The 11,112-nt window shown below is 42.5% G+C and overlaps 1 protein-coding gene across 1 annotated transcript; it reads right to left on the bottom strand.

Moving 5' to 3' along the window:
- Nucleotides 1–326: 326 nt before the first annotated feature.
- Nucleotides 327–3,608, bottom strand: PPR596 (pentatricopeptide repeat 596). The gene is made up of 3 exons (XM_048707149.2): nt 3,382–3,608; nt 2,203–2,758; nt 327–1,780 (listed from the first exon to the last, which is right to left on the bottom strand). The coding sequence occupies exons 1-3, from the start codon at nt 3,414–3,416 to the stop codon at nt 530–532; spliced, it is 1,842 nt and encodes a 613-aa protein (XP_048563106.1). The 5' UTR covers nt 3,417–3,608; the 3' UTR covers nt 327–529.
- Nucleotides 3,609–11,112: the final 7,504 nt, after the last annotated feature.

Below are 11,112 nucleotides of genomic sequence, written 5' to 3'. Positions count from 1 at the left end.
GTGCTGCAAAGAAAATTTTCCTGCAAAATTCCTATCCTTTAGAATCCCTACAGAATTGCTCTAAACCCAAGTAAAATTGGCCTAAAGTTTTCTTCATAGGTTGTACCAAAGGAACGCTGCAGATTAGACAAGACCACTACACTTTATTATAAGAAGAAATTCCAGGAACAAACTTCAATGTCCACATCCATCATACGAGCATCAGTAGAGAATTCCCACAAAAAGCAATCTAAGGCCCTCAGCCATCGGTCCTTCAAAAATTGCTGGTAAAATAGGGAATATTTACAGGGAAACAAGTAGAAAGAAACATAATTCAAGGATCAACATAAATAAGAATCTAGGGCAGCAGCTCGATATCTATTCCTGGCAGAAAGTTCAGTAGTGCATGAGCACCCAAGTGCAAAACAAACACTAGTGGTTCGTTACATGACCAAAACATTATTATCTCAATCATATACTTTAGCAGAAACCCGTAAGCAGCAAATGTATATTGCATGGCAACGGGATGAACCTAACGGTATTCCAGATCCTACTCGAGCATGTCAGATAATGTCTTCTTCTTGTTGAATGGATCGGTAGCAGCAAGTAAAGACGCGATGACACTATTGGGGAAAATGTTATCAGCCTTCATCCTCTCTCTAAATCCATAAACAGGTGTCTTTGCATGCACATATGCATTTAGCAGCAACTGGTACTGCCTAACCCTCCCATTATAACCCATCTGCCGCAACTGGTCAAACACCTTCTCTGAATTGTGGATGTCCCCTTTCTTTGAATAAGTATCAAGCAACATGAGGTATGAGCTGTACTGAGGCTTCATCTTGTTACTTTTAGACAGCTTGTGCAGTATAGATTCAGCTTTATCCACCTCTCCAGCACCCACATAGAGCTTCACCAGCGAATCAATTGTTGAGATGCCTAGTCTGCAACCATCCTCATCCATGCGCTTTGCTAGCTCCTTACCCTTCTCGAGAAGGTTTTGATCAGCATACACCTTCATCAAAGCATTGTAGAATTTGGAGGAGAGTGTTTTCCATGTCGCAAACATATCCTCAAAGACTTTCTCTGCCCGTTCAACGTCTCCAAGCCTACCAAAAGATTCTATAGCAGACAAGCACTCGTCTAGACGAGGATTGGCCTCGCAAACCTGCCACATCCGCTCAACATCATCCTTCTTTCCAAGAAAAGCATACAAAGGTAATAAAATCTTGCAGGCATTGCGGTTTCCTTTGATATCACCACCCTCCATTGACTCCAAAATTGCTTCAGCTTTCTCACGGTGACCAGCAAATATGTAGTGTTTTGCAATTGTTGCTTGAAACAGAAGATCTGGCTCAACACCTTCTGCTTGCATCGACTCAACAACTTTTTCCATACCTGCAATATCTCTTATAGCACCTTTGGTGTCCACAAGGAGCTTATAAGTGAAGAGTGATGGTTTCACATTCTCCTTTTCCATCTTCGCGAGAACATCAGCAATCTTCTTCTTGTCCACCCTTTTGTACAGTAGCAGAAGCTGATTGATAGCAAATACTGTAACTGGGAACCCAAGATCCTTCATCTTATTGAAGACTTCCTCTGACTTCTTCACATTTGCTTCAGACACACAATTAGCTAAAAGAGTTCTGTATACAATCTCACCCCTATGAGATATAGGAATGCTATCTATATACTTTTCAGCTTTGTAAACACCATGAACTTTAGCCACCAAATCAAGGCGCGAAGCATAATCACGTTCTCCCAGATCAATTACTTTGGAATCTTCAAGCCACTCCAGGAGCTGCGTAAAAGTGAATGAATTATCTTTCATATAATAAGACAAACATGCTGGAATAAGAGACTACAATAAGAACAGTCATGTATTCTCATGATACTATAGAGACAAGTAGTAAAGAAATTAAACCGGTGGCGATTGACACGGCAAAAGGCTATATAAGGAACATGTTTTATTGTTCAAAGAATGTTAATTCCATTGTATAGCTATGAAACAACAAATAATAGGCGTTCTATAAATGGTTTGAAGAACAAAAAAGGACTTGAGGTTGTACAAATGCATCCAGTAAAAAAGTAACTTTGACTTCATTTTGATTTAAGCCAGAGATTGCTTGCATGTCTATCCATAATATGAGCAGCGTGTAAAAAAAAGAATTCACAATCATGGGGAAATAGACAGAAAAGTTATACAGGGCAAAAGTTAAACACCTGCAATGCTTTGAAGTAGAACTTCCGCTTCCTAAGGTTCATAATGACATAAAAGATATCACTTCTATCAAATGTATTGCCACCATCAAGCCATTTCTTCAGTGTTCCAGAGACACCATTCCTTGGAGCTTCCAACATCACCTTGAGAAGGGGGGACTGGGAGGCCTTCTTCATTGGCTCCTTGTCAGGTTTTGCATCAGCATCATCTCCCAACAAGCCAATTCCATCAACAGCATCATCATCAGAACTCTCTTCAGATGGCAACTCCACATCCTTTTTATCAGCTTCTGGCGGAACCTCGAGATCAGAAAACCCGTCCTCCAAGTCATCGACCTTGTCACCAGAATTTGCACTAGTCTGAGAAGAGAAACTCCTACTCCACATGGACCAGCCAGATGAGAACGGCAACCGACAGGCTGGTGGCTTTGGTGTACTGCAGCAACACGATTTCTGGCAACCCTGCTCACAGTGTCGTTCTGCATTCTTAGTATCAGCACTTAGAAGTACGTCAAGGCTTGCGCAACTCCGGACACTTGCAACCTGGCGGGCACTGACCCTGAATCAGAGGCAAAAAATGTCAGCTAAACCAGTTAACAGAATTAAACTGTGTATGCAACACAAGATGCATGTTATATAGTCCTGAGCAAGCAGCCACAGGCAGATAAAATAGGTATAACTGGCTCATTTCATGAAAGATGGGCACATAATTGGACATCAATCAAGTAAAAGAAAGGACAAGTATGGTACTTCAATCAAGCATCAGAAAGAAAAAAGGAAACGGGGAAATGCCAAGGCTTCAGGTACGTGGACATCCAACAGCATCGTGCGGAAGCAGGGGTGTCGGGGTGAGAACTGCGATTTCCGACTACAGAGCAGATCAAGGAATAAATGAACCCAACGACGGTGCGAGCTTTCCACCTCCCATCACCTGGAGATGCTATTATCAATGGTTACGATAGATCGCGACCTATTATTAAATGGGGATCGCGCTAGTACGGCACGGGGAATCAAATCAAAGGAATCTATAGGACGAAGAGATTTAACTGGCGTCGCCGCGACAAGACGAAATATACTGAGCTAATGGAACAGATCACGCGTCAGACTGTCCGCTGAACCCACTGACCCATCATCCGGACAAGAGCATCTGAATCCCTAGAGGGAGGCGGGGAAGGGCGGTACCTGAGGGGGTTGGCGGCTCGGCGGAGCGCCCACATGTTTGCGGCACGGGAGATTGCTGGGCGGCGGTGGCCTGAGGCGTTGGGGAAAGGGGAGGCGGCGGTGCGGGGAAGGGGAACGCAGCAAGGGGGGGTGGGGAGGGAGGCGGCTAAAACCCTAGAGGAAGACGGGCTGCCTTTTGGGAGCGGGGAGAGGGGAACCTAAAACCCTAGCCGCCCGCGAGAAGAGGGGAATGGATGGGATAGAGGCGCGGTTCGGCGAGGAGAGTTTAGATATTTTTGTTGGGGCGCTAGGCGGAGAAATTACGCTGTTCTTCCTTCATGTGCAACACTTTGGTACTGCAACTTTAGAAACATAATATTACGGTTCTTATATACATAAAAATATGTAACAAATACGGTTCTATAAACGGTCACCTCATCTCAATTGGTCCGTTGTTTTAGTGTCGCCGCATTTTTATGCAAACCCACCTCGCATTTTTGGAAACCAACGCGCGCTCTGGTTTGGCACCACACGTTAGGGTCATCGTCTCGAGCCCACTTGTCGGTCACACACGCCGAGTAATCAAATCGCCGCGGCCTTATTCAATAGTCACCTCCACTCCACCACTCCTCTCTCTCGTCGCTCTCGTCCCATCGCCTCCCTTCTCGTCTTTATCACCCTCATCTCTCTCTCTCTCTCTCTCAAATCCCTAACCAACCAACCAACCGCCCGTGCCGCCAATGGCGAAGACCAATGTATGGAAGATGATGGTCGACAACTAGGTCGGCACCGATCCGGTCAAGGTCGCCATCGCCCGCCAGATCATCGCCCGGTTCACGAGCGTACCATTGCTCGTGAATCACGCGAGGGGGTTGCTCAAGCAGTTCAAGGAGGGTGAGAAGGTTCGTGTGTTCCGGACGGCAAGGGTGTGCCTGTGGTTGCCATTGTCGTGTGGTGCATGCTCGAGTCGTGGTCTGATACGTCTTCGTCGTATCTATTTTTCCGAACACTTTTGCTCTTATTTTGGACTCTAATTTGCATGATTGGAATGAAACTAACCCGGACTGACGTTCTCAGCAGAACTACCATGGTGTTGTTTTTTGTGCAGAAATAAAAGTTCTAGGAATTAGACGAAACATTTTGAAGACTTTTTAGGGAATAAATAAAAAATACTGGAGCAAAGATCTATCGGAGGGGGTCCACCTGCAACCAACAAGGCACCAGGGCGCGCCCACCCACCCCCTATGACACCCTGTCCGGTTAAGATCAAAGGGACCAGATGGCACCTAACCAAAAATCCACTTGCTATATATAGGGGGCAACCCTAGCCCTAGCCTGTCCAGTCCATCCAATTGCTACCTCTTGAGCACTGTGTTGGTTTCCCTTAAGAGGAAAGGGTGGAGCAGTAAAGCAGCGTAAATATTTTCCTCAGTTTTTGAGAACCAATGTATCAATCCAGTAGGAGACCACGCGCGAGTCACCTCGTACCTACACAAACAAATAAGAACATCGCAACTAACGCAATAAAGGGCTTGTCAATCCCTTCACGGCCACTTGCAAGAGTGAGATCTGGTAGAGATTACAATAATAAGATATTTTTTTTGGTATTTTTATGATATAGATTGAAAGTAAATAAAGCAAAATAAAATAGATTGGAAACTTGTATGGTGGAAAATAGACCCGGGGGCCATAGGTTTCACTAGTGGTTTCTCTCAAGATAGCATTAGTATTACGGTGGGTGAACAAATTACTGTCGAGCAATTGATAGAAATGCGAATAATTATGAGAATATCTAGGCATGATCATGTATATAGGCATCACGTCCGCGATAAGTAGACCGAAACGATTCTGCATCTACTACTATTACTCCACACATCGACCGCTATCCAGCATGCATCTAGAGTATTAAGTTCATAAGAACAGAGTAATGCTTTAAGCAAGATGACATGATGTAGAGGGATAAACTCATGCAATATGATATAAACCCCATCTTTTATCCTCGATGGCAACAATACAATATGTGTCATTTCCCTTTCTGTCACTCGGATCGAGCACCGCAACATTGAACCCAAAGCTAAGCACTTCTCCCATTGCAAGAAAGATCAATCTAGTAGGCCAAACCAAACTGATAGTTCGAAGAGACTTGCAAAGATAAACCAATCATACATAAAAGAATTCAGGAAAGATTCAAATATTGTTCATAGATAATCTGGATCATAAACCCACAATTCATGAGATCTCGACAAACACACCGCAAAAAAAGATTACATCGAATAGATCTCCAAGAGAATCAAGGAGAACTTTGTATTGAGATCCAAAGAGAGAGAAGAAGCCATCTAGCTACTAGCTATGGACCCGAAGTGTGATAGCCTGGCTTATAGGGATGATAGACTACTCATATAAATAAGGAATTCCTTCTTTTCCGGAAGCCCATTCGAACAGAACTCCAAAGTTAAGCGTGCTCAGCTTGGAGTAGTTTCAGGATGGGTGACCGACCGGGAAGTTGCTCCCGGGTGCGCACGAGTGAGGACAAAGTGCGTAGAAAAGACTAGTATTGATTTGTGGGGTCAGTCTAGATCCCGCCAGGAGTAACGACCACCGGCGGGTGTGTCCGGGGCGTTACAAGTTGGTATCAGAGCCGACCCTCGTGGTTACACGGATGTTTGCGGACAGGTGCGCGGTCATGTTGTTCATGACGTTTGTGACCTGTCATGGCACACGGCATGACACATGTACCGGACTGGATGCACAGATGTATGTACCAAGAGGGAATGTTCCTGTGGCCCGACGAAGACGTTGGTTCCTCTGAGTGGGGGTGTATGTGATAGCCTGGCTTATAGGGATGATAGACTACTCATATAAATAAGGAATTCCTTCTTTTCCGGAAGCCCATTCGAACAGAACTCCAAAGTTAAGCGTGCTCAGCCTGGAGTAGTTTCAGGATGGGTGACCGACCGGGAAGTTGCTCCCGGGTGCGCACGAGTGAGGACAAAGTGCGCAGAAAAGACTAGTATTGATCTGTGGGGCCAGTCTAGATCTCGCCAGGAGTAACGACCATCGGCGGGTGTGTCTGGGGCGTTACACGAAGGTCTAAAGTAAACTACTCACACATCACCGGAGAGGCCATGGAGTTGATGTAGAGGCCCTCTGTGATCAGTGCCCCCTCCGGCGGAGCTCCGGAAAAGGCCCCAAGATGGGATATCTTGGGTACAGAAGGTTGCGGCGGTGGAATTAGGTTTTCGTGGTGCTCCTGGATGTTTGGGGGTACGTGGATATATATATAGGAGGAAGAAGTACGTCGGTGGAGCAACGAGGGGCCCACGAGGGTGGAGGGCGCGTCAGGGGGGTAGGCGCGCCCCCTGCCTCATGGCCGCCTCGTTTATTTCTTGACGCCCACTCCAAGTCTCCTGGATCACGTTCGTTGAGAAAATCATGTTCCCGAAGGTTTCATTCCATTTGGACTCCGTTTGATATTCCTTTTTCGGCGAAACACTGAAATAGGCAAAAAAACAACAATTTGGACTGGGCCTCCGGTTAATAGGTTAGTACCAAAAATATGATAAAAGTGTAGAAAGAAGCCCAATAACATCCAAAATAGATAATATAATAGCATGGAGCAATCAAAAATTATAGATACGTTGGAGACGTATCAGCATCCCCAAGCTTAATTCCTGCTCGTCCTCGAGTAGGTAAATGATAAAAGAATTTTTGATGTGGAATACTTCCTAACATATTTCTCAATGTAATTTTTCTTTATCGAGGCATGAATGTTCAGATCTGAAAGATTCAAGATAAAAGTTTAATATTGACATAGAAATAATAATAGTTCAAGCATACTAACTAAGCAATCATGTCTTCTCAAAATAACATGGCCAAAGAAAGTTATCCCTACAAAATCATATAGTCTGGCTATGCTCTATCTTTTCATACTTTTGATATTCTCAACCCCGATGACAAGCCAAGCAATTATTTCATACTTTTGATATTCTCAAACTTTTTCAATCTTCACGCAATATATGAGCGTGAGCCATGGATATAGCACTATGGTGGAATAGAATGGTGGTTGTGGAGAAGACAAAAAAGGAGAAGATAGTCTCACATCAACTAGGCGTATCAACGGGCTATGGAGATGCCCATCAATAGATATCAATGTGAGTGAGTAGGGATTGCCATGCTACGGATGCACTAGAGCTATAAGTGTATGAAAGCTCAACAAAAGAAACTAAGTGGGTGTGCATCCAACTTGCTTGCTCACGAAGACCTAGGGCAATTTGAGGAAGCCCATCATTGGAATATACAAGCCAAGTTCTATAATGTAAAATTCCCACTAGTTTATGAAAGTGACAACATAGGAGACTCTCTATCATGAAGATCATGGTGCTACTTTGAAGCACAAGTGTGGAAAAAGGATAGTAACATTGTCCCTTCTATTTTTTCTCTCATTTTTTTATTTGGGGCTTCTTCTTTTTTTGGCCTCTTTTCTTTTTTTCCATCCGGAGTCTCATCCCGACTTGTGGGGGAATCATAGTCTCCATCATCCTTTCCTCACTGGGACAATGCTCTAATAATGATGATCAACACACTTCTTTTTTACTTACAACTCAAGAATTACAACCCAATACTTAGAACAAAATATGACTCTATGTGAATGCCTCTGGCGGTGTACCGGGATATGCAATGAATCAAAGGTGACATGTATGAAAGAATTATGAACGGTGGCTTTGCCACAAATACGATGTCAACTACATGATCATGCAGAGCAATATGACAATGATGAAGCGTGTCATAACAAACGGAACGGTGGAAAGTTGCATGGCAATATATCTCAGAATGGCTATGGAAATGCCATGATAGGTAGGTATGGTGGCTGTTTTGAGGAAGGTATATGGTGGGTTTATGGTACCGGCGAAAGTTGCGCGGTACTATAGAGGCTAGCAAATGTGGAAGGGTGAGGGCGCGTATAATCCATGGACTCAACATTAGTAATAAAGAACTCACATACTTATTGCAAAAATCTATTAGTTATCAAAACAAAGTACTACGCGCATGCTCCTGGGGGGATAGATTGGTAGGAAAAGACCATCGCTCGTCCCCGACCGCCAGTCATAAGGAAGGCAATCAATAAATAAATCATGCTCCGACTTCATCACATAACGGTTCACCATACGTGCATGCTACGGGAATCACAAACTTCAACACAAGTATTTCTCAAATTCACAACTACTCAACTAGCATGACTCTAATATCACCATCTCCATATCTCAAAACAATCATCAAGTATCAAACTTCTCTTAGTATTCAATGCACTTACATGAAAGTTTTTAGTATTGCCATGTTGTTCTAAAGGACTCTCAAAATAATATAAGTGAAGCATGAGAGATCAATTATTTCTATAAAACAGAACCACCGCCGTGCTCTAAAAGATATAAGCGAAGCACTAGAGCAAAAACTATATAGCTCAAAAGATATAAGTGAAGCACATAGAGTATTCTAATAAATTCCAATTCATGTGTGTCTCTCTCAAAAGGTGTGTACAACAAGGATGATTGTGGTAAACTAAAAAGCAAAGACTCAAATCATACAAGACGCTCCAAGCAAAACACATATCATGTGGCGAATAAAAATATAGCTCCAAGTAAAGTTACCGGTGAACAAAGACAAAAGAGGGGATGCCTTCTAGGGCATCCCCAAGCTTAGGCTTTTTGGTGTCCTTGTATTTTACCTTGGGGTGCCATGGTCATCCCCAATCTTAGGATCTTGCCACTCCTTGTTCCATAATCCATCGAATCCTTACCCAAAACTTGAAAACTTCACAACACAAAACTTAAATAGAAAATCTTGTGAGCTCCGTTAGCGAAATAAAACAAAACACCACTTCAAGGTACTGTAATGAACTCATTCTTTATTTATATTGGTGTTAAACCTACTATATTCCAACTTCTCTATGGTTTATAAACTCTTTTACTAGCCATAGATTCATCAAAATAAGCAAACAACACACGAAAAACAGAATCTGTCAAAAACAGAATAGTCTGTAGTAATATGTAACTAACGCAAACTTCTGGAACCCAAAAATTCTAAAATAAATTGCTGTACGTGAGGAATTTATATATTAATCATCTGCAAAAAGAATTAACTAAATATCTCTTCAATAAAAAATGGCAGCAATTCTCGTGAGCGCTAAAGTTTCAGTTTTTTTACAGCAAGATCAAAAAGACTTTCCCCAAGTCTTCCCAACGGTTCTACTTGGCACAAACACTAATTAAACACAAAAAACACAACCAAAATAGAGGCTAGATAAATTATTTATTACTAAACAGGAGCAAAAAGCAAGGAATAAAAATAAAATTGGGTTGCCTCCCAACAAGCGCTATCGTTTAACGCCCCTAGCTAGGCATAAAAGCGAAGATAGACCTAGGTATTGCCATCTTTGGTATTAGGAAAGAAAAGAGAAAAATTCTTTTCCATAGCATTTATCTTTCTATTTTGAGATAGCACATGGCCATTGATAGTAGAAGAAAGATTAAGTATGTTACGGAAATTGGCATCTAAGCTAGCCCTCATTTCTTTGATAATTTCATTTTGGTAAAAGCACAAAAGAGAGGTAGATTCAACCTTCTCACACATGGGGTGTCCAAATATAGTTTTCATCCTTTCATAAGTACCAATAGGATCCCCCTCAAGAAAACCTTCTTCAAAGATAGAATCTAAAACTTGCTTGAATGAGGAGGGTAAACCAATATAAAAGCTTTTCAGGTAAACCTCAATTTGATATTGGGGCACATAGCTAGCTCGAATCCTTAATTGCCTATCCCAAGCGTCTTTCAAAGATTCATCAAGTAAATAACGAAAAATTCTGAGATCATCTTCATCGAAATTATTCAAACTCTCATTGATAACCCCGGTAGGTCTTTCCATAGCATCATTATTTATGAGCTTAGAGAGAACAGAGGGACTATCCAAGGTAAAACCCGGGAGAGAACCCTTAGCCCTTTTTGAATCGGCCATGGTACAAGAAAACAGATGGGAAAGAGGCGAATAAAACGGCAAGGGTGAAGTGGGGGAGAGGAAAACGAGAGGCAAATGGCAAATAATGTAATGCGAAGGATAAGAGTTGTGATTGGTACTTGGTATGTCTTGACTTGGCATAGATCTCCCTAGCAACGGCGCCAGAAATCCTTCTTGCGACCTCTTGAGCACTGCGTTAGTTTTCCCTTGAAGAGGAAAGGGTGGAGCAGTAAAGCAGCACAAGTTTTTCTCTTAGTTTTTGAGAACCAAGGTATCAATCCAGTAGGAGACCACACGCAAGTCACCTCGTACCTACACAAACAAATAAGAACCTCGCAACCAACGCAATAAAGGGGTTGTCAATCCCTTCACGACCACTTGTAAGAGTGAGATCTGATAGAGATTATAATAATAAGATAAATATTTTTGGTATTTTTATGATATAGATTGAAAGTAAATAAAGCAAAATAAAATAGATTGGAAACTTGTATGATGGAAAATAGACCCGGGGGCCATAGGTTTCACTAGTGGCTTCTCTCAAGATAGCATTAGTATTACGGTGGGTGAACAAATTACTGTCGAGCAATTGATAGAAAAGCGAATAATTATGAGAATAACTAGGCATGATCATGTATATAGGCATCACGTCAGCGACAAGTAGACCGAAACGATTCTGCATCTACTACTATTACTCCACACATTGACCGCTATCCAGCATGCATCTAGAGTATTAAGTTCATAAGA

The sequence above is a fragment of the Triticum urartu genome, chromosome 3A (genome assembly GCF_056163025.1).
Source record: "Triticum urartu cultivar PI428250 chromosome 3A, HENAU_Tu73, whole genome shotgun sequence".
In the NCBI taxonomy this organism is placed as follows: domain Eukaryota; kingdom Viridiplantae; phylum Streptophyta; class Magnoliopsida; order Poales; family Poaceae; genus Triticum; species Triticum urartu.
This window is presented reverse-complemented; position numbering and strand designations above follow the sequence as displayed.

Excerpts from the sequence above, each read along its gene's own strand:
- PPR596 (XM_048707149.2), bottom strand. The coding sequence starts at position 3,416 with ATGTGGGCGCTCCGCCGAGCCGCCAACCCCCTCAG. Across the intron at positions 2,759-3,381 it reads CGAGCCGCCAACCCCCTCAG|GGTCAGTGCCCGCCAGGTTG; the intron begins GTACCGCCCTTC and ends CCTCTGATTCAG. Across the intron at positions 1,781-2,202 it reads TCTACTTCAAAGCATTGCAG|CTCCTGGAGTGGCTTGAAGA; the intron begins GTGTTTAACTTT and ends ACTTTTACGCAG.